Source organism: Egretta garzetta, unplaced genomic scaffold (assembly GCF_000687185.1).
Source record: "Egretta garzetta isolate BGI_Z169 unplaced genomic scaffold, ASM68718v1 scaffold425, whole genome shotgun sequence".
Lineage (NCBI taxonomy): Eukaryota > Metazoa > Chordata > Aves > Pelecaniformes > Ardeidae > Egretta > Egretta garzetta.
In genome coordinates, this window is record NW_009259796.1 from 221,742 (window position 1) to 245,780 (window position 24,039).

The window sequence follows — 24,039 nt, forward strand, 5'->3', positions numbered from 1 at the left end:
ATCAAAAGCAACACCTGGAGAGGCCAGATGAACAGTTGATGCAGTCTAGATAATCTGCACTTTTCAGGAATAATCAGATTTATCCAATTATTTTCCAAACCAAACTACAGCATCTGTGCAATCATTGTCAAATTTGTGTATCTGTATGAGTTAACCTTATTTTTTTTTAAGTTGTGTCTATATTTGTTTTCTTTTGTTCCATGAGTTAGCAACTGTAATTTCATCTTTCCAAATCATTACTACAGGCATTCAAACTCTTCCCCAGCATAATCTACCAACAGTTAATTACCAATTAATTCATTTTTTGCTTACTGTTTTTAGTGTTAATTGATGGCTTCTCAGGCTGTGGGCTAATCAATGGAGACTGAAGAATGCACTGTTCTGTCTATACAATTTCTTGTCTCAAGTTTGTTAATGATGCCCCCAACTAAAACAATATGCACATCAGGGTGAGTACTTTTAAAAAGCAAAACACTTAAGGTTTCATACTTTGGGGGAGTAATGGACTGTAATTATTTTTCTGCTTAAATAAGACATGCAATGTTTCTGTCTAATTAGTATCTGAATGATCTCACATTGTTGTGAAGCTGATAATGGGCAAATGGGAGAAAAATTAACATCCATAGGCAATTATTTTGCCCCAAGTATAAATACATAAATGAAATCTTGGCTGAAAAAGATGATCTAGCACTCTTCTGTCAGTCCTATCTTTGAAACAAGTAAACCAGATGTTTTTATTTTACTTGTACTTATTTACTCCATGTGTTTGTCATTTCTCATTTGTGAACCTGCTTCTTGAAAGCCTGTTCGTTGCTTTTTATTTGTCTGCTTTCAACTGTATCTTTAGCAGTATGCTATTTATGGCAAGTTTGGACCAGCTACAGTTTATTTCCTTTTGTCATCACAGATTATGTAGAGCGTGTTCTAATCTTAACCTTCAATTTATAACAGAGGTGATTCTTCCTTAAATCTCGAGTGCCGTTCCTCTGATTTCACAGGTGCAACTAATTGTGCTTTAGGAAAAGTTACTATTCTATATGCAGCTTTCCAAAAAGATTATTTCAGGGGGAAATAAACACTCCTTGACTTTTGTATTTCAGAATATTTAGTGCCAAGTTCACCAGTGTCACAATTTCTGCAATATTATTTTTGTCCTCTGTATTGTGGTAATAACTTTGAGCTTTTTCAACCTTGCTGTTTCTACTGATGATCCTGTCCATCCACCTTTTTCGTTGCAGCATTTCACTTCTCTTGCTCATACACTGCTGACCACTTGGACCTTATCCCAGTGATTCCCTAGACCTTCCCCCTGGCTAGACTCACTGCTGCTTTGCTCCTTCTCAAGTAGCATCCAGAACTGGTTTTTCATTCTGAGTGTGCTTTAGCATTGTAGATTCCACAGAAAATATAACAGTTCCCTTCATTTAAGTTTTTGTTGTTAGTCAGAATTACAATACAATCCAATAGTCAGAATCACAATATGACCACCAGTTCTGCATCCTGCAGAAGAAAATTCCATAAATTTATATCCTGAAATGTCACTAGACTGGCACCTGGGCCTTCTAAAATTGTACTAAGCATCTCTTCCATGCTTTTCAGATGAATATTCTCCTCTTTTACTGCTTAGTTCACCAGATGTGACATCTACATTTCTAATCCCTAATGGAAAGCAGCATGCATTGTAAAATAAAAAATGTCTAGCATCACATAAGTGAGCAAAAGTATGAAATGTTTAAACAAAGCTGGTGTGAAGGAGTCCAATTTCCATTCTGGTAAGCATCTTGGAAAAGCTACTTACATGAACAGGTTGAATATATGCAAAGAGATTTTGGTAAGCCATGCAAACAAGCCCATCTGAATCAAATTTTGCCACCTCATTTGGTGCCAATTATCATAGTAGTTCATAGACCAAAGTTTATGGGATCATACTGTTACCTAAATAGCAGGTTCCTTTACCTAGCATACTTCTCTGTGGAATGCAGCTCAGTCATGAATAACTTGGAGTACTACAATTCATGGATTAGATAGCTATACTTAAAGGTAACTATTGGCAATTAGAATGAACCAATTCCTATGGTACGTAAAATGGAATTCCCACTCTCATATCCACCAAGCAGGAGCATTTACTTACATTGTTATTTACTACCACGGTGTTGAGTAACTATGACCGTAATGAAAACAGTAAATCTTAAAAACAATTATGACTGTATAAAAGGAAATGGTCTGGTAAGCAGGTACATTTGGCAGGAATAATTAGCATTTATATAGGGGAGTGTGTGTGTGTGCATGCACGCATGCATATGTGTGTGTTGGTTTTTTTACCTGTATGCCTGGATAGCCAGGTTGTCCAGGAAAACCAGCAAATCCTGTTTCCCCCTGGAAAGGATCACATAAATATAATTTGATTAATCTGTTAAGACATTAATACAATTAATTGAACAAAAACCAGTAAGGCAGTCATACAATACTGTCATGTTATAATAGCATCTGCAGTTTCTTTCAGAAAATTCACTGGTACAAGAGATGGTATGTTTCACAGAATGTCTTCTGTTAAAAACAACCCACAACATGTATCTCTAGGTTATTTAGACAGTGATCAGCAGATTCAGGGTAGCTGGGGCACAGAACTAGCTGGAATACATACCAACAGACTCCAATAGATCGTCAGCTTAATACAGCCGAAATTGGTTTCCTGCCTGCTGAATGACCCTTTTAAACTATTATTGCATGGAAAGCAGCTGCATATCAGCTCCTCCTCTCTTTTTCTGGTCTACTAATACACTCATCCATTCAGTATGCAAACTTTTTAGGTAGGCAGTGGTAAAAAACAAAGTAAGAAAAAAAGTAATTTTGCAGATAAAACAGTCACCTGGAACATAACTCCAGATGCAAATATCTGTACATTAATGTGATTTATGAATAGCATGATCATTACCTTACATAGATTTGAAAATGAGCTAGGTAGAGTAGATAGGAAAAAGGGCAAGATGTAGATCTGTATACCTACATCTGTTGCTCTTTACTCCAGTCAGATGTTACAAGTTTATAACTAACATTTAGCAGACTTAACAGCAAAACTGGGATTTCTTGAACCAGAAAGATGAACAAAACATGCATATAACACAAAATTACGGAAACAATGTCACCATGGCAAACAAAGTTAACATGCTGTGTAACTTTTGTGTCATGCTATATGCACATCCCACTGGCTTTTTCTCCTGCCTGCAACTTCAGATGCTGTTAGCCAATTTCAGCCAAATCTTATTGTGGCAGAAATTCAAAGACAAAGAGTTCATACAACTTCTGTGGCAACAGGTAGCACGAGAGAAAGGAAGGAATGCAATGTGAGCTATCAAGTATGTTGAAATTCCAAATCTGCAAATCCACAGAAACCCAAATCTCACTGATACCACTGTTCAGGGAGCTGCTTATATTTATGTCATCTTACCTTTATTCCAGGAAAACCTGCAGGTCCGTAAGAACCAGGATTACCCTGATAAAAGCAAGTAGAATGTGAGCTAAAACAGTAAAAACTTATTCAAAATTATACCTATTCAGAATTGCTGAGCAGTTAATATTCCTTAGATAATTATTACTTAGGATATTTCCAAAAAACTTTGCAAAGTTTTTGCAAATACTTTATATGAGAGATGGACATGAATTTGAACTATAGACCAAAGTGAAACACTTAATTTTTTATCATATTGAACCAAGCACAGCAGAGGACATGTTGTTCCATTTGACCACTGTTATGCAAATCAAGCACAAGCTGCTGTAAAAAATTGCCATTGGCATGTCTGGAATACATTAAAATTACTGTGTTATTACAGAACTACTCCAGAGAAGCTTTGTGCAGCTCTAAATATTTAGAGGATAACCCTATGGATTTACTTTCTTTCCAAGGACAGAAAATCTGTATGAGGTTATGTTTAAGTCTGAGACAGGATGAGTCCCAGGGCAGGACTCCTAAATATTCTATACAGAAAGTATGACAGATTAGTTTAAAAAATCCTTAAAATCTTCGTTGGAAATGCAAACTTAAACTGCCAAATATATTATGAACCCAATTATAGTGAATTTGTAGAGTAATTTATTCTGTAACTTCCTTACCTTTTTCACCCTTTTCTCCTCTCCCAAGTATACCCTGAAGAATTCAAAATACTTTGTTTAAACAAGGTGCTCAGTGAAATTTGCCATAAATTTTATTTCTTGTGCATGTTTATTAAGTTATGTATATATTAGGTTAATGGATCTTGTTTCACTTGCTAGGCTCAACCACTGGGGCTTACTTCATACAGCACCACTAGCAGTGCCTACATAGCTTCAGTTATTCAAGTAACCTGCTATGGTCTCTTCTCCAAGCTTAATGTGCTTTCATAAATTTAATTTTTTTTTTTCTTTTTAAAGCTCTGGGCATCATCTGCATCAGTCAATTTCTCAGTTCTTGCTTATAACTAAGAAGTGTAGTATTACATGGACAGCTAGTACTGGAGCAAGCATATGAAGCCCGTCTTTTTTCAAAGTAAATCAGTTATAAAAAGATCGATTTTGTCTCCTCTTCCAGTGCTAAGTAACAGTGGTTCTTTTATGATAGAAAATTAATTTCTGAAAAAGTGCCAGACTTAGAAATGTGATGTTCGGGCTTCTTGTTTCTTCTCTTCTGCCTACAAAGCTAAGTAAGTTTTTAACATAAACTAGACTTATTCTTTTGTCCTCAGTTATCTTCTGTTTTTCTGAGATCTGGTAGTTTCCTGCCTGTGGATTTTCCCCCTCCAAATCTATCAGCAATAAAGACTACAGAATCTTTTTTGTGTCTGCTTCTACTCAGCATCCAGGAACTCCTTCCTGGCACACCAATGTTTAAATTAATCATGCTGACAGAAAGAAAAGAAAATGTAGAATAGAGAGCAAAGAGCAACTCTTTCTCCAAACAGGTGTGTCTGCCTTCTCTACTCTTGAGGATACCCATAATGTGAAGTTAAAGTCTTTTCCTAACATACTTAGGGAAGCATACATCATGCCCCATTAAGAACACATACAGGTCTTCTCTATTTCTCTCCTTGAGGAAAAAATAATCTGTGCTTCTATTTTTCACAGTCTCAGTCCGTTATGTGTCAATAACCCAACAGGAAACAACACTGACCTTTCGCTACCAGGCAGCATTCAATAGGTATGTATAAAACAGAATCAGAAAGGTTTTTCCCAAGGGTTTTTAGGTATTTTTGCTTTCACGCTGATTTAGGTGGTGATTCAATTTCACAGTACAAATGCTGTTATTGCTTCCATCACCTTGTGCTTTAAAACATTAACTTAATAACCACAGAAGGACTTTGCCAGCACCATGAAAAAAAAAAAAAATCATCGCATTACTTACTTTGGGTCCACGTGGCCCTCTGTATCCTGTTACCCCAGGTAGTCCTTTTTGGCCCTATGTATACAAGGAAAGTTTTTGTGTATATTAATATGCAGAACATGCCTATATGCTGTTTAACTTTTTTTTAAGTCCTGTTCTGAATTACAACTGTTAAATAGCATTTTCTTAAGCACTGGGCCTGTTCTAGGTGTACTGGGCAGAAGAAAAACAGTTATGTACTGATTTTTATTTCTGTCAACACTGTCAAACCAGCATAATGACTGCAGAGTGAGATAGATGTACCTTTTCAGTTTCAGGGAACTGCTAACTAGGGTTTTGTTCCTACAAACCTGCATGACAGTAGTTCTTTTTGGTTTGCTGCCCTATTTAGTTTGATGCAAGTATTCACATGAATAAATCTACACTTCTGTACATAGCCCCAATCTGAATGGGATGCACAGCTGGCTACATGGTCATGATCATGTCATGTGTTGCACAGCAGCATATGTCATGCTTCACAGTAACACGGGGAGTTTATCTAAGTTCTTTTGGTCCTTTCCCTCTTCCTTGTACACCTGTACATAGCAACCATTTGCATAATCAAAGCCTAAGATCCAATATGTGAAATCTATTGGCTCCCTGAGTTGAGGCTGCAGGGGCTGGCAAAGCCAAATTCACTTTTTCATTTGTGTATTCAAGCAAATCAGACTTGAGGACATGGAGACTCCAATATAGGGCTCCGTAATGCCATTTTTGTAACTCCTGTTATTTTTAAACATTCTAATGTTTTAAGGTACACAACTGTGGCTACAGTAGGTATGATATTGAAGAAGTAGAGTAAATAACAGGAACTTGCATTAAAATAGACAACAAAATCACACTTAACTTTCTTATTAAAAGAGCTGCCTAGAAACTTTAGGGTTGATAGTTTAAAACATTACATTGGAGAAATCTCAAAGAGAAAGATCTGAAAAATAAGTGTTAGAGAAGAGCCTCAAAAGAGATTCAATGACAGAGGAACCAACTTTACCTGAGATGCCTGAAATATGATTTGCTAATGACAAAAAGTAGAGAAAACCAAAGCAAGGGCAGTCTCCTTTCTGCATCAAGACAGTCTTTCCTCAAGGACATGAGCTAAAGTACACGAGCTCTCCTCTCCTGAAAGCCTGTAGGAAGGGTGCTGAACAACAGGATTTCTGCTGAAACTGATGGTTTATTACAGAAAGAAAGATTTGTCCTATGCCATCATTGCAAACATTACATCACAGGATTGTACTTGCCAAGTTGAGCACAGTTAACTATGAAGACAAATTAACACCTTTTCTCCTTTGAACAGCTGAGCTCCAGGAGGTCCAACTAACAGTGGTGACCCAGGTGGCCCAGGAAGTCCAATGTCGCCCTGTGGAAGCCAAAGGAACAGCAGAGAGGCATTCTGTTCCATGCAGCATTTCGGTGAGACTCAGCATGTTTTCCTGTTGTACTACAGCACTACATATTTCTGTAGTCACTGAACATGTACTAATACCTGTAGATAAATAAAGGTTTGCACTGAGATCTGTAAGCCTCTCTACTGCCTTCCCAGATGAGCAAGGCTGGCGATCTTAATACCCTCCTATTCTCCTCCAACATTAAAAATAATGTTATAGCTAAGGAAATAAATGAGAAGTCTGTACTCATGGCTCCTGCTCTGAGTCTACAGTAGAGATAGTTACAGAATTGTCAAATCTCTTGTGTGTACATACAGTCTCTTGTGTTCCAGACAGAAGCCTTTGATCCACAAGGATTTATGAAGGTAAAGATGAAATTATTGATTTGCTACGGAAAGTTGTGCATGTTAGAAACTTGCACGAATTCTAAGAAGTGACTAGACAAATTCATAGAAGAAAAATAAAATATTCCACATTGGTTCTGTATGTCCTGAGTCCTCCAGAATATGCTTGATTCCTGTATGCAGCTCAGTGAAGGACTCGCTTCTGCACAGTATTAATTGATTCAATAACATATTACTTCTCCTTCCATTCTAACATGATTAGTGGGAGGACACAGCCAGAAATGAAGGGGTTCCAAGACTCTATACTTCTAACTCTACAGCAATAATATATTTGATAATATTTTTTTTATTTAATAATATTTGTTTTCTTACCGGCTCCCCCTTTTGTCCGTCCACTCCAATACCTGGATTTCCCTAATTGACAAAATATGTACACAGTTTGAAGATAATCAGAAAATGCTGACATTAGGATTTAATCAAGTAACTCCTTTGAAAAACTTGGTAACAAATAACCATAAGTGACATTTCAAATATTTGTAAAAATTACTCTATTATTTCACTAACAACTTCAGGAAAAGTCATTGCCTACCTGTTCGCCTGGCAAACCAGGGTAACCTGGAATACCCTTTAAAAGACAATGAAGACAAGTTAATGTCTGATTTAGTGACAGCTTTGCTTTGAAAATTACCTCCTCTTGCCAGTAGCACCTAGAGGCAGAATTTCCTCTTGGAATGTACCTATCCTAAAGTGCAATTTACTTCACCTGGTCACTGCTTTCAGGAGGGCTGAACCCTGGTTTCCCACTTTCCTGTATCCCACAAGGTGGCCTTGGGGAAAGTGAATGAGGAGAGAGCACTAGCAGCATTCTGCATGACTGCAGACTGCCAGGATGAAACGTGTTTGCACAGGCAAGAGAAGGAACAACATATGCTCCAATTCCTGAACTTCCAAAATCATAAGGTAAGGCAAAAATATCTCTTTTTATCATCTACCTCAAAAATTAATTCTAGGCTTTGATTCACATTAAGGCAAGTTGTACAATTAGTAGACCAGAACTTATGCATATCCTGAAAATGCAAGGCTATATAACTGCAGTGATCTTACAGGCACGCCTGGTGGGCCTGGATATCCAGATGGGCCCGTTGTACCTCTTGACCCTCTAGGTCCCTGAAAAAAATAGCAAAAAGTCTGTTCGTGAAAATACCAAGAGCTTACCCTTTTCTCCACGTCCGTCCAAAATGCCTGCATCACTTGGACTCAGCCTACTGGCCTCTGTATTCCACCCATGGCCTGAAGCTTATACCATGCCTGAAACCTCACTGCCACCAGAGCAGCTCAGCACAAGTTTCTGGATAATACTGTACAGACACTTGACAATGCACAATTACATGTTATTAATGGCCTGAAAGAATACTTTGTCAGTAATTGTGCTACAGTGTGGCGACATGATACAGTTCATCAGTGAATACTTTTTTGAAGGGCATAAGAAGAGGAATCCAAAGCCATTAAGAGTGTGAGACAGCAACAAAATTAAACTCTCGTTTCTTCTCATGTGTTTTTATGGCCAGAATATGGTAGCGTGCTACATGTTCTTGGGATATCCACCAGACACTGTTGAAGAAGGTGCCACGTCTCTATGGATCTTGAATTTCACAGAGAAAATTCTGCAAACCGTGAGTGCCAGGGCGAGAACTGCTCAATGCACAGCTAATGCAGACAGGTGTGGTCTGTTTCTGCTCCATTTCAGCCAGTGTGAACTGGTCATGGGGGCAGACTATAGGGGCTTGATGTTTGTTAGATTTAATTCCAGAAATTTTCTATTTAAGGCAGGCAGGGAGAAACCCCAATATTTCTTTAGTGTACTAAGAAGGAAAGCATGTATCGAACCCACTGACTGTACTTACAGGCATGCCAGGGGGTCCAGGATCACCTCTGTCTCCCTGTAATTTAGCAAATAGAATCATTACAAGCTTTGTTGTGGATATTTTCTAACTTTATAGCTATTAAGATCACAAGCTATCTGTTCTAGTTGTATATTTATTTTTAATCTTTTCTTGCACCAAGCTTTATTAAACAGGGAGGAGTTAAGAGAACAATTACATTTGCCATACATGCTTTCCTACAAGATATGTTTGGATTTTTTTCACAGTTGGATACTTACTGGGGGTCCTTTTCCAAAATGTGAAACATACACTGAATTTCCTTTTTCTCCTTTTTGCCCTGGACTTCCCTTTAAAGAAAAAAAAAAGTATTTTAAAACATGATCCACTTACTGATATCCTACATTTCTATGGAGATTGAATAACGATTCCTCAGGCTGTGCTTTACTGGTGCCCATACATCGTTAGGTAATCCACCAGAACCACTATCACTGCATGAGCATTTTGCAGTTCTTTTATCTAACAAGACCCTTAATAGTAAAATTGTCTTCTGTACAGCTGAGCAAAACAGCTCCTCACAGCTTCTAGACACCTGTGCTGTTAGATGCTCCTTAGCTCTTGGGCACTATGATATTCTACAGTCTTCACAAATCTTGCCTTTACTATCAAGTATATCCATACGCCTACCTTTTCTTTCAGTGAGTCAGTTGCTTTAAGTATTAGCACTCTGCCTTCTCCAAAAGTTCATGCTGTGATATAGAAGAATCTAGTGTGATTCTCCGTACAGTTTAAAAGCTGAAAGAATGTACTGTGCTACATGCATAATCTTCAACATTTCCACCTATTAGGAAATACGTTTCACAGTCCATTAAAAAAAAAAAAATCTGATGCCTAAAGGCCCTGTTTTTTAAAAAACTAAGTTCCCATGGTATTTGCTGTGGAGTCCTTTATAAAACTATGTTAAGAGCATGATATCTACATATCTGAAGAACAGACAGATTAAGACATTATTTCTGAAGTTTTCTCATTTGAAATCCAAATGTACTTAATTTAACTGTTAACCACTTAACTATTGATTTCAATAAAATGGGATACTGTTTTTCATAGAATTCAACCACTTTAAAACTGTACTGTTTTCCTGATATTATACACTAGCTAAAGTTAGAATGAAACAGGGAAACTACTTATCCCTGGAATGGTACAATAAAAAGAAGAGTTTCAGCTGTCTCCAGCTGGATATAGCTACAGCAGACTGGATACAGATTACAGGTCAAACAACAGCTGCTAGGGAATACAACACATCAAAAGTTATATTTGTCTTTGGTTATTTTACATATGATCTCTTGTGTAATAAAACATCTTTATTAGATTCAGTTTGTTACCTTCTATGTGACTTAGATAAGGGCTTAAAAACAGAAACTACTTTCTTTTCCAATTTATTGGTGAGGTAAATGTACAGACTCTACAAGGTAACAGAAGTAAAGCTGATGAATATGTACAATAGCATTAAATAATTATACAGGACAATATTATAAATAATAATTCAAAAACGTTGGCTGTAATATATAGTCAAGTTGGTACCTGGTGCAACAAAATGATTTAAAAGTAGGCAATCTGCACAGAGAGGCTGGAATAGCATTCTTGTACACAAGAAAATATGGTTACTATGTCTTGTTTTTCTGGGTAGCTAAATTAATTTGCACTGGAATTTTAGTGACATGCCTATTGTGTCTCCCATTCTTTGTAGGTTGCAATACTTTTCTAGGCCTGCCAAAGAGCATGCTCTGGAACTAAGAAAATTTGTGCTGTAATTTGTCCCACGTCTCATTTTTCCTTTATGTCATTTGGCTAATTATAAAAGGTAAAACTATTCTGAAAGCCATAATAAGTAAGAAAATACAGGTAAAATTAGAGTTTGAGCAGAAGTCATATTACCATTTGGACGGTTAAAAGGTTACTTTGAGAGGTATAAAAACTGAGGTTATTATCAAGGTATTTATCAGGTTATGTATTTCAAAGCATTTATTACAGGTCCAAGACTAAAACTGTATGGGTTTTTTAATTGATATAATTTTTATAAAATCTTTTCACTTTGGCACCTATTGCACATTTCTTTCATTCCCTATGGCTGAATCAGCATCTTATTTAGCTCCTACTAAACACACTTGACTTTTCATGTAAATTACAGTTGTTTTTATTGTTTTATTTAGGAAAATTTCAGGGAAGCTCTCAGACCAACTAATCAGCTGTTAGTCATTCAGAACTGAAGCTTGTTTCCATGAAAAGTGAAAGACTGAGGACTAGACCTGAAAGAAGAGATTTCAAGTACTGATAAATGGTATGATGGTTTCAAGCTACTCCTTCTCAGTTGTACATCCATGAAATGGTATTCGCTTTGGTGTGGTTATGTATCGGAGAACAAAGCAGAATTTAACTCTCAGGGTAGACATATCTACTTCAAGGATATAGGAACTTATTTCACATTCAAGCTTAAACTTAATCTGTTAAGGCACCAAGTGTCCTTCGCTCCTATTAACCTTAGTAAGAATGGCTGGAAATTCATTGTGCAGTATAAAGCTAGCGCCGTAGTCTAAAACTCCTTTCATTTTAAGAGCTGTTAGCTTGGAGGGGAAGTGTACATATACAGTATTCATAGAAAGCAGGAATTCCTATCACGTACATAAGGACCTCTTGGTCCAATATAACCATTTTCGCCTGGAAATCCTGGATCTCCTCTTGAGCCATTGCAGCCATCTAAACCACGGTTGCCCCTGGGTCCTTCACTTCCTGGTAATCCCTGAAAGATAGTTTAATATTTATTAGAGATAAACCATGATAAACGGGGAATTACTTTTTAAATTAACAGAACAGTATTTTGCAAAACATGTAATTCTGTAGGTGACATGATATCAAGATGTACAAAGCCAAACAATTTATTGAGTGTATTATCCTTTTAGAGAACTTGTTATGACTTTATAGAAACTGTAATTTTTATAAAGCAATATTAATTTAATACGTACAGGAACACCATCTAAACCAGGAAATCCTGGGACTCCAGTTGGGCCCTAAAAACAGGTGACATGAAAAAACAAAGTCGCTGATGTCATTAACTCTTAAAAAGAATGAAAACTGAGGATATATGACACTATAAGGCAAGAAACAGTCTTGTTTTAAATATGAATCAAAAGCTGTAATTCTCAGGAATAAATATCTGAAAAAAGTTATATGGGCTTAGCAGGAGACTACTGCCAATAGCTATCCATGTAACAGATGGTACAGCACAGGACAAATGTCTAACTCTCATATTCATACATTCTCCAAAGATTATAAAATGACAGAGAAAGGGAAGTTGCCTATAACTTATAAAATAATCCTGTATGTAATTTCACAACCCTGCTCCTGTTTTGATAATACCAGCAGCACAATTTATATTTACACTGCTTACACTTCAGGTGTGCTAGATACTGACATTAGTGATTTCAGTCATCCACAGCAATCAGTGGAATTAGACCATTAAAACTAATATAAAGTATCAAGAGCCAAGCACAGGGATTGTACAACTGTGAAAGATATAGACCTCAACTGCAATTTATACTCCATAAGTGGTAATAAAATTCTGTTTAGTGTTCAGCACTTTTAAAAGCACTGTGCTCCTCCCTCCAGCTCCACACTCCTCCCACAGCCCTCTTTGCGGTTAAGGAGGATGAGATGGTATATAACAGAGACTGGGTCTGTTTCATTTCATTTTATGTCTTCTGACAATTCTAATTTTGCAATCCACAGCAAAAATCCCCTGAAACATTTTTTCAAGAAACCTGCAATGCATTTCAGGGAGAATTTTGTGTGAGCAAGAGTATAGTTTGGCAAGTGCTTTTTGATCATTCAGGTTCTGTTTCACTTGCCAATATTTAACATTACATTCTACATATACCTAAAAGAGCTGTCCGTGGTGTTTCCTACCTTAGCACCTTTTTCTCCAGCTGGCCCAGGCTGCCCATTCTCACCTCTCTGTCCTTTTTCCCCTGGAAGACCAGCTGGTCCTGTAGATCCCAAGGACCCAATTGGACCTTGAGCTCCCAGCTCACCAGGCTGACCCTGAAAAGAGTCCAAAGAAGTGAATGACTACTGCTGTAAACCACGCAGCAGGCAGCATTTCAGAGGTGACTGTATGGATAAAACAGGGCTTACAGTGCATACATCCTCATGATTCAAACCAGCTTGCTGTACAGCCTGAAGATCTGTTAGATGCTATAGGAACATGACCTCCAAATTTAACACCTTGCTCAAGCTGATAATTTCTTTTCAACTTCATCAGGTCTCCAGCACCACCTCTCTGAGATGTGTGGGATAAATTGCAACTCTTCGTAACTCTACCAATGTAAGTATCACCTTCTGCGAGTGTAAGACTCCACTGAGCATCATATTTTTGCCACCAGAGAAGTGAGGGCTCATTTTAGACAAAGGGACTTTGTATACAATTAGAACAAATCGAGAGAGTTCCCTCTTTCTTTTAAGTCACACTATATGCTAATTATCTTAGGTTTTTCTAGTTCACATATCTTCCATCATCACTCTTAGATGTTAATAGCTTATTTAAAAGTTGTGAAGTCTCCTGCATAAAAAAAATGATAGTTATTAGCCAGAAAGTATCAATTACAATAGATTGTGTTAAAATGGTTTGGGAGGTTGCAGAATGTCATTTTATCTATAAACAGCTCTAAATTTTTTATCTGTACCTACAGTACCATACAGACCACCTCCATGGATTTTTACTAACTTTTCCAAAGCAATACATATTCTCCCAAAGTAAAAATACTTCCCATTTTTCAGTCTACACATTGGTGTGGAGTTGTTTTGGACTTGCGCAGTTTTTGTTCTGTGCTGCTAAACAACTATTAAATTATAGATTCAAAGTGCTGAATAAAGCAAGCTTTCTAATCAGACTTCACATGTGAGCTGTCTACACTTTCACCCAAAAAATCTACATATTTACATGTCTTTATTTCTCTTACTCATCTTTTTCATTTTGTAACATTATCTTTTTTTAGCTATCACTTTTTTTTGCTTCCCAACTGAAGAGTGCTTTGCTTTCTTTTCAGAATTCATCAATCAATTATAGCACGTTATTAAAAAAGCGCAAAATGGAGCCTCATGCATTCCCAAGAAAAGCACATGGCCCTAAGACCACTTGAGGGCAGTAAAGGATATTTCAGTACAACCTCAATTCACAGAAGTGATGATACGTTTATTTCTATGAATGGATTGAAGCAAAACAAAATGACAGAAATCAAAGGTGATTGTAAGCAGATATGTTAGCTTCAGGGGTCAAATTATGTTGAAGCAACAGAAACGAACTGCTTGCTTCTCAGTGTAAGCATTTCAACAGACTGATCTGTCTGAACAAAATCTTATCTTGTGAATTGGAAGCAGGGACCTAAACTTCTTTTTACTTATTCTCTATTTGTCTTTTAAAATATGTCAATAAAATCAGTGTGATTTGACAGTTGGACATGAAGTGAAGAGATGTATGGTAAGCATCACCCAATCAAATTGCCAAGTAAGCAGAGTAGTGAGAAGGTAACTTACTGCATGCTTGGAACAGGGACATGCTATAGGCTTATGCTGTACTGGAAGCAGGGCTGGATCACCACTGGTCCTGAAGCTATGAACAGGAATTTAGTCCAGGAGCTAGGAAAATTAGTCCTACACTTACACTTACAAATAAGGACTACCTGCAAAAGTATCCTTGTACAGCTCATGTTCCATTTGTGTTTACTGCCTCCTCTCACTTAAACCTTGATCCTGCTTCCAGTGAAGTCACTGGCAAAAATTCCAGGGCAGAATCAGCATGTTGTCTCCAGCAACAGTTGTAATTTTCTTGATACCATAATTTGAGCAGTGTAAAATGTTATCCAAATTAAGGGCTACTAGTATTAAAATCTGCAGATTCTGCATCCTTGTCAACAATGAATGGACAGTCAGGATTCTGAGAGTTTGAGTATTTGCTTGCCTGAACAATTGCAGGCTGTCTGTTGGCAGTGCCTTGCAAATCCTCTGCTGTAAAACTGAATTTATTCATCGAAGTACTTTTAAAGCAGCTATTATGCCCTTTAAATATTGATTAAAAAAGACTGGATAACTATTTTCATTAAAGCATCATTTTGACTATAAGAAAAGTGAAATGAATGATACTAGTAATATAGTAAAGTACAACTGTTTGAACCATTCACTCTACTGGAAGCGGTACATTTTTTAGTACAGTGAACTAGCTATTGCCATGCAAAATGCAACAATTTCTCAGCAGGAACCCAAACCTCCTAAGTTATTTCTCACTAATGCTCTAATGCTTTGTCTTAACAATGAATTTTGTTGATGATAAGTTGCTACAGCAACTTTAATATTCTTAATTCATAGTGTATATGCTCTGCAATCAAGAGTTGAAAATTTTCAAATCATGTCATATACTTTGGACAGTTGAAGAAACACAATTATGATAGTACTCAGAAAAAGGCTGAGACACTGTATGAATTCTGTGCTAATTATCCATTGTAATTAACCAATAAATGCTTCCAGGACAGGTAAATCCTTTAGGCTGATAAAATGTCTTTGTTAGTTGCTACCCTGTGCATTTAATTGACTCCACGGTTTATGTCTTCAGCGGGAGGTAGTGAAGTCATAAAACAGAGTCACTGACTCCAGAATTCACAATAGATTTGACAGCTGATACAACTTTAGCATGCCATGTGAAGCTGGTGGATTGTCTCCCTTTCTTTCAGCTCAAAGACTGATAATGACTGGGAGCTTTGTTAAGACCAAACTGATACCATGTCATAACATCTATTATCACATCTATTATTTGTGCCCATCCAATGTGACTACCACAGCATTACAGTCTCAGGACAGCTGTACAAATAAAGAGGATGAAGGTAGTCATGCTCATGTGGAAATGACAAATTAGCTCAGTTAAAATGAACAGAATATTATGCCTGCTCTGCCATCTGATGCCAATAAATTCCTTTAGGATTTCAATGCCTTGTTAATTGTCTAGGTCAGGAGCTACCCATGCCAAGACTATGCTCTGTTATTTTAGCATATCCTGGGCTTGACCTGCAGTAAGAAATTGACTTTTGACAAAACAAGACCATATTTTTTTTAATTAAGTATGCTTCCTAAGACTAAGACTGCAAATACTTCAGAATCATGCAGCAGAGCATTTTAATACTGTTTGGAAAAGGCAATGGCCAAGGTTATTTGGAATTACTTTTTTTGGTTGCGTGAGACATGTAAGAGCACCTGATTTTAGAGTGCCCTGAGCACCTAATTGTCTGAAAGCACAGTGTTTTAAAGGAGTCTTAATTGGAAATTAAAAAAAAAAAAAGAGGGTTCATGCTATTAGACTGAATTCTGTCTTCTCATTGTTGATAAAGTCAAAAGAAGTCCAGTTATTGCCTTCAATTAGCACAGTACCCTATTTTACAGGCTATGTGGATGTACGAGTGATATGTGAAATGCATTTACCCTCTCTTCACTTGACCAAAAATGAAAATTCCCAGCAACTCCACAGAATCAGATTGTAGGCAACTAACATAGTGCCCTTTTTCACTCTACACTAGACTCTGGCTCGTAACCAGTCTTTCTCGTTTTACCAGGAGGAGGTCAGAAAAAGGGAGGAAAGTAGAGCAGTTTGGGGGCTAGTGAGGAGTGCACAGAAAGGCATTTGCAGACAGATGTTTTCTTTTGTAATTTGCTTAGTGAGGTGGGAGCATCTGCTGCTTCTCTAAGCTCCACCCATGTCCTCTCCCCTTTTGGAAGAGTGGGTCCATTACAGCAAAGCCACAGCTTCCAGTGCTTGTAGGGGTGTCCATTCTGGGAAGTTTCCATGCCTCCACTGTAATTGTGTAGGACTAGGACCAAAAACCATTTTCACTGTAAGTCAAGGCTCCAAAATAAACCTAAATATTAGCTTTATCAAGATGTGATAAATCTGAGAAAGCACACAACTTGCATTAAATCCACTCTTGCCCTTAATAGAGGAATTTTTTCTGTGATTGTGGGTTAAACAGTGAGTGAGGGTCAGACTAGTACATGGCACGTACTTTATTCTCAGTTTGTTCAAAAACAGCAGATTGCATAATGACTTTTCAGTATTAGATAACTTCTTTTTTATAGTCAGATTTTGAGCCAATTAAATGCAATAGTAACTCTTAGTGCTTGACTTTTCTCAGCATCTGGATCATGCTGCAAACTACTGGAAAATTCTAATGCTCTTTTATCGTATTTTTCAATGACCCAATATGCTACAGGAACATAGTACCTAATGATGCAGTTTAGTATTCATAGTGATACTTCACTGAAGCACAACAAATCACAGTGAAGTGCTGAAAACATTTTTCATGGTGTACTTTGTTTTGTGTTTTAACCCTGTGGAACCATGAAAAGAAAAATAACCAATAAACCAGTGGGTGTCACTATTGTATTAAAGAAACACTGAGCAAGATATAATTTGGCACTGAAACTGTAGGAAACACAGTTAATGGTTGAAAGCAGAGGGCTGCGAATAGAGCATTTTAGACCACAAATAATTAACATCATATTAGCTAATAAAATAAAATTAACTTTTTCTGTGATTCATTTTATTGAAACAAGTCGCTGATTGGCAATTTTTGGTTGATTCAAATATATGAAAAAGAATGATTTTGTACAGTTTTGTTTTGCCTGATGTGGAAAAACTTGCCAATCTGCAGCAACTGAGAAAAACACCATTTTTAGTATGGTGGGACAGGGGAACCAAAAATATTAAGGAAAGAAACTTGCTCAAGAACAAAAGGAGGGATAATTTAACAAGATCAAAACTTTTGAAAAATTTGGAAACATGTCTAATAGGAAAAATGCTAATTTACAGATGCTGTACTGGACATTGTCTATGAAGAACAGCCTCAAAGAGATCTTACAGAGAGGAGAATGGAGTGATCCTGTTCCTATTCCACATTCCAGTAAGCAGGCTCCATTCCCTGCCAGATCAAATCCTAACTCCTGGAGCCAGAGAACTGCCTACTGCTCTGCCTAGTTATAAAAAATGTGTGGTCTGCTTCAGATATAGATCTAGGGGTCTCATTTCTCTAGGTCTATTTTTCTGTGGTTCTCGCTGAACGTTAAGTGAAATGCAATGGAAATACTACAGGCATACGTAACTAGTCTCAGTACCAGGACATTTTAAAACTGTATCATCGGTAATATACTGGGAAAAATTATCAAGCATGAGGCAAATAGTAAGAGAAATCTGGATTTCCTCAGATGCTACTGTGCATACATCTCTGATAGTGGATTCAACTAAGCACATGTATTTGAGATCAATAGATGGATTTTCATATATTCATTTCCTGAGTGTGCAGCTTGAAAATTCAAATACAAGTGCTGGATATTCCATGTGAATGACAGACTGCCATTGCATACTGACTACAAAAAAAGTGTAATTTAATAAATGCCTCCTACTCTCCAAAACAGACAGAATTTGCATAGTTTCCCAGTTAGTGAACCTTAAATATGTTTACACTGCACTGTAGTCAGACTCAATTAACCCTCAGGATCCGCTAGGGAGATGTGACAACCCACAAGATCTATTAGGGAGATTTTACAAGAGAAGTGGTGCCACAAGACATCTACTGTAGATTTAATTTCACCATTTTTACCCCACTGCCCTGAAGTATATACATCAGCTGACTTTCTAACTTACCTGTGACAGCCAACTGACTTAGCATCTCTTGTGAATGCTTACTCTTTACACCTCATATGCCAGAAAATGTAAGACCTTCCTCTCAGATATCTGTTTGCAAGGTCTCTTCTACACTAGTATGAAAATAGGCCACTCACTTCATCTGCAAAAGAACGAACATCGGTCTTGCTGAGTTATATTTATTATTCACTTTGCTCCAGGCATTTCACATGATCTCATAGAAGCTAGATCAGGTTGGGTCATAAATAGACGCTTGCTTTCTAAATCTACTTAACTCTATAAACAAAGCCAAAGGAATTGAATGGGATCAAACTCTGGGGTCGGCACAAGACAGGTTTACAATCGGTCACTGCTAACTGCAAATATTTTTTTAACTATCTAAATTCTGTTAGAGCAGCCAGCATTTTTGGAGGCATCTGATACAACACTTCAGGAGTTATCAAGGAAACAACTTCCCAAGTTAGAGAAAGAGGAGGAAATGTTTCACTGTCTGTTGGACATATCAGAAGAAAATTAAAATCACGGACTTTGCGGGAGACCAAAGAGGAAGAGGGGGGAGAATATAAAACAATGAAATTGCTGTTTGACTCTAATTAAAAACATTGACTGCTACTGCCTACTGGAAGACCATACATCTTGACTGGGAAAGAAGAGGCAGGAGAAAATCTCAATCATTCCAGGTTGGCACTAGAAATCATGTAGAATGCTTACTGGTGTATATACTTTCACTAATGGCTTTCTCCCCTCGTTTATCTGTTGTATAGTTCTTAAATAAATACATATAGTAGCACACAGTATGTGTAAAGGGATTTCACAGCACATTTAGTGGTACCCTATGGAAGAAAGAGTCCTTTTGAGTTGTGACATGACATCAAGAGATAAGCAGTATAATGTAAAACTAATTCCAACACGGCTGTAATCCCAATTAAACAGAAATCAAACTTTCACTGTGATGTGGACAACTGTAATGATATCAGAATGGGATATACTACTAGCAGTAGGGACTAGAATGTTTCTCAGACAGTGATTTCTTGCTAATGAATAATAGCGCAAATCTCTTTATAGCACAGAGTAATCTAAGGTTGAGAGAAATAAAAACCAGCTACACAAGCTTTTCTAAAGCCCAATATTACAACCAATGCATAAGTATATTGGGTTTATATAAATATTAAATAAAACTTCAGCTAAAAAGTTCAGCTACTTTCTTTAGCTAAAACCTGTTATCTTGACCAATTACAATGAAGGCAGCTTTCTATGTTGACATTTAAAAGATTTTCAAATGGGCAACTAGAAGGCAAAGTCTTAATTCCCATTCCATTCAGTCATCTGCACAGTTTTCTTACACTGTCCTGGTCACCACAGCTTTAACTAATCATACTTAAACTGCATGCAAAAAAATGGATAGAAAGAAAGGTCATTATGCCAAAGACAGTAGGGCAAGATTTGAGGTCCCACTTTCCTAAGGGAACTTCAGAGTATACTACACTCCTAACAGCCATTCTACTTAATTCATAAACCTAAATATATTTAGGAGTTTAATTTTAGACGTCTATTCTCTTATTACCCTGGGGGTTTACAGTTTTAGTGGAGAGATGTTAAGGATAAGGGCTACGGTTATGTCATACGCAGTTTACAATGTTTTTAGTTTTACAAAATGTGAACACACTTCACTTGTCACAGGTAATTACAAATAAACAAAGGTGATTTATATCACCTCTAAGACTTTTGTTCTACCTTAATTTTAGTAGTAATCTTTGTTATGGATTGACTAGAAGTCTGCTCCAAACATAGAAATAACCTGTTTGTCCATTCACTACCTAAATTTCCAGTGGGCAATGCTTTCACAGAAAGTCTAAAAAGGAACATAACATTCTAAAATCTGTAAAATGGCAACATCATCAAATACCTGTCATAGTGTTTTATATGTAAACAAAAATCCCTCAAATGAAACAAGCAACAATATTTTCCTCACAGTCTGCTAACAAAGTCAAACCCGTATCAGATAGGCACATCTTAACTTTGAAACTATACAACTGCTGTTTTATCACCAGATAGATATTCTCACTTCTCTCAAAATCTCCTTTTCATTACTATGTGGAGAAGGATGTAGGGAAGTGACCATTAGCAATATGCAAAACAAACTGCTCAGGTTCTTATTCAGATGTTAAACTATCACTTGTAAGTTGGACCTATGACATCTATCAAGCACAAAGTTTACATTATGATACAATGAACATCTTTCCTATGGGTAATAATACCTATGCATTTCACCAGGTTTACGACAAATAATGCACTTTGCTAAATAACTTTTCCCCTAGTGCACTTTTTAGGGGAGATAAATGTTAACAGAAACTTTCCATTGAAACTGCAACTCTATTTGGAAGTATTCAGCCAACAACAAAGATACAGAATAACATACGAATGGTCATGTTTCAGCTAGTCTAATGAAGGATTTGTTTGCAGTTCTTGGAAGAGATGGAATAACATATTTAATAAATTCATAATAGGTCTGACCTTGCATGTTTCTAACATAGATGATACCTTAGCAGTAAAATAATGAGACAATTTGCCCTTGCTCCCCTGTACATCTTAGATTACCATGTTCAATGGAAGATCATGAAGGGAATACCCTACCTCTGACTCCCTGTAGTAAAAGAGATTAAAAGCTAAACAAAAAATAAAAATAAAAAATAGGTGGACTGGTCTACATATACCAACATAACTCAATACTTATACTGATGTAGCTCACTCAGATGCGGTCTTTCTCATTCAGCCTCTGCAAAAGCCCCTGATACTGCAGTTGGTTTAATAGAGCAGAATAAAGACTTGTTAAATTTGAGGGCTGCTATAGGGTTGGCTTTCCAGCTGGTCTGGATGAGATAATTGTTCCATTGCCTTTTGCCAGCAAGTACATGAATTTTCTAGAATCTTTTTGTGCTTTCAGCAAATGTTTGCTGAGGGGGGCAGCTCATCTTTAATTTTGACAGCTAGCCTGTGCTAAACAGTGAAGAAGGAAAAAAATATAGTGTTAGGCAACCTATTTTATACTGTTGCCCTTATCTCAACTTCTTTACAGAGAAGGATTATTTCATAAACCGTACACTTCTGAAATTTTAGGCTTGCATACCGTACACTGCCAGAGGTTTTCAAGTATCACTTATTCCTTGCACTTTAAAGACAGAATTGAGGAAGAGGCGAAAGTCTGAGGAGCCAGCCTGGGAGCAGGATTCAGACAGAAAAGCAGATAAAGCAGATGTTTTGCATTCTAGGAAGCTAACAATAAGATAAACAAATCTTTTATTTTGTAATGTGTAGTCTCCAGAAAAGGTAGAAAAGCAAAGTTAGTGTGCCAGAGTGTAAAGGCAGAACACAGCAAAGTTTAGAAATCAACAAGATTGTAGGATGAAAAAAAGATCAAGTAATCCTATAGAAAATAATTCATCACCATACATTAGTATAGAAAATATTTGCAACAGTCTATCTGAAGTGGTGTTTAGTTAAGCCATATTTCATGTAGGGTCTGATAAGTAATTTATTTCTTTCATATTGATTAATAGAAAAGATTTCATGAAATATGAATTCATATTACACTGGAGAGACTTCATCCATCAGTGTGCATAGGTATTTCAGACCTGTTTCAGAAAATGGTACAGTTCTCAGACTTACTTTTGCATAATGATATTGAATTTATTTTGAAATGTTTATTACACTTTTTTTTGGCACTTAGGTCCAGATCCTTGGAAGTATTTAGAAAGCTAGCTGCACATGCATGAAATATAGTTCAGTTTACCTGTGGAGTGGAGGACAACTTAGGAAAGAGCCATAACAGCTGCCGTGTGTATTTATTATTGACATATTATGGGCATGTAATGCAGAACTTCCAGGGTGCTGAGCGAGAATCAGAATCAGAGAAATTTCCTCTAGTTTCAAAGTCAGTTGTTTTTAAATGGCACTTCAGATCAGGTTTTTGGTATCCAAAACAGTCTATTCAGTAGCGCTGAGAGACACTGCAACGCTGCTAGTCAAAATACTTTTCCTCGGATGCCCCTTTGTTAACACAGTGTTACAGAGATAGACGCATCCTACACCCCTATTATGAAAATCCTACAGTATGGGGAACTTTCCCATAGACATAATCCTGGAGGATTAGGATAGGATCCAAGGACACCAGGGCGGTGATCATGACACAGCAAAGCATGCAGCTAACTGCAGAAGCACAGGAAGGAAAAGGTGTGTTGTGCTTTTGTGGCGACTCAGGTCGTACACAAACAAATGGGGCATGCAGTTCTAAAAACTGATCCACCACGTTCAAGCTTTCTAACCCTAAACTTTAATATTAATACTTTGAAAGAAAACAATTTCCGTCACTAACTGATATATCTAAATAAGGTCTTTCCTCATTTAACATTTAAATTGTTTGCTATCGCTATATAGATTATATATTTTGAGAAAGAACAGCCACGGTAACAAACTATGGCCATCACTGGACCATATTTCAATTAACAAATAGCAATATGTGCGGTTACTAATGTTAGTGTATAATATGGGAAAGCCTTGCCTTCATTCAATGTTTTACAATTATTTATAAGGCAAAGACAATTCAGATTTTTTTTATACTTAGTGCGTTAAGCTAGTAAAATAAAAAGTCTGCAAGCTTTTCCAGAATCATCTAACCCAAATTAGAAACACCTAAGTTCTCATAAAACTGGTAAATGGCATATACATTCTCTTTTAACCAGCCTCTTAGTAGAAAATGAGCATAGATTCCTAAACTTTATATATATCAAGAATGACTTTTGTCTAACTACTAGATTGATCTCAAAGAATCTTTTACACAAAAAAGGCACCATGATTATTACAAACCTAATTTACAAGCAAACCTGTTTACAATCTTAACTTCCTTTGATTGTAGCTGTACTTCATACCAGTGAGAGAATTGTGCTAGTGTGCTATATTCAGATTTGTTCGTGTATGAATATTGATTTGCTGAATATGGATTTATTGATTTCTGTCACACATACTGATTTTAAAGAACAGCAACGTGCACAAAATGAACAGTACTTATAACAGTAATTATCATTAGTTCTAATCATCACTTACTCTTGATCCTTTTTCTGGAAAGCACCGACAAACTGAACAATCCTGTCCCCCACATGGGTCAATATATGCATATCCTCCCTAAAAATTAAGAGTTTATGGATTTATTAATATGCAACAGACAACAATCTCTTCACCAAACACTGTCGATGGGACATATTTTCCAATTAGATGATCTTTAAGGCTACCCTTGCATACCTGCAGG

General features: G+C 36.9%; 1 protein-coding gene and 1 long non-coding RNA gene across 2 annotated transcripts in view; one reads left to right on the forward strand and one right to left on the reverse strand.

The window, feature by feature from the left end:
• Positions 1-24,039, reverse strand: part of COL4A4 (collagen type IV alpha 4 chain) — a 68,409-nt gene that overhangs the window by 39,977 nt on the left and 4,393 nt on the right. Inside the window, exons 3-16 of the mRNA XM_035895269.1 lie at positions 23,838-23,915; positions 12,965-13,099; positions 12,025-12,069; positions 11,685-11,801; positions 9,286-9,354; positions 9,029-9,064; positions 8,229-8,291; positions 7,714-7,749; positions 7,497-7,538; positions 6,672-6,752; positions 5,375-5,428; positions 4,103-4,144; positions 3,449-3,493; positions 2,323-2,376 (exon numbers count right to left, since the gene is read on the reverse strand). Of these exons, the coding sequence (XP_035751162.1) occupies positions 2,323-2,376; positions 3,449-3,493; positions 4,103-4,144; positions 5,375-5,428; positions 6,672-6,752; positions 7,497-7,538; positions 7,714-7,749; positions 8,229-8,291; positions 9,029-9,064; positions 9,286-9,354; positions 11,685-11,801; positions 12,025-12,069; positions 12,965-13,099; positions 23,838-23,915 (897 nt within the window). The remainder of the gene's footprint in view (positions 1-2,322; positions 2,377-3,448; positions 3,494-4,102; positions 4,145-5,374; positions 5,429-6,671; positions 6,753-7,496; positions 7,539-7,713; positions 7,750-8,228; positions 8,292-9,028; positions 9,065-9,285; positions 9,355-11,684; positions 11,802-12,024; positions 12,070-12,964; positions 13,100-23,837; positions 23,916-24,039) is intronic.
• Positions 331-8,060, forward strand: LOC118452373. The gene is made up of 4 exons (XR_004842145.1): positions 331-449; positions 5,098-5,170; positions 6,695-6,805; positions 7,947-8,060. It is a non-coding gene; the product is annotated as an uncharacterized LOC118452373 (long non-coding RNA).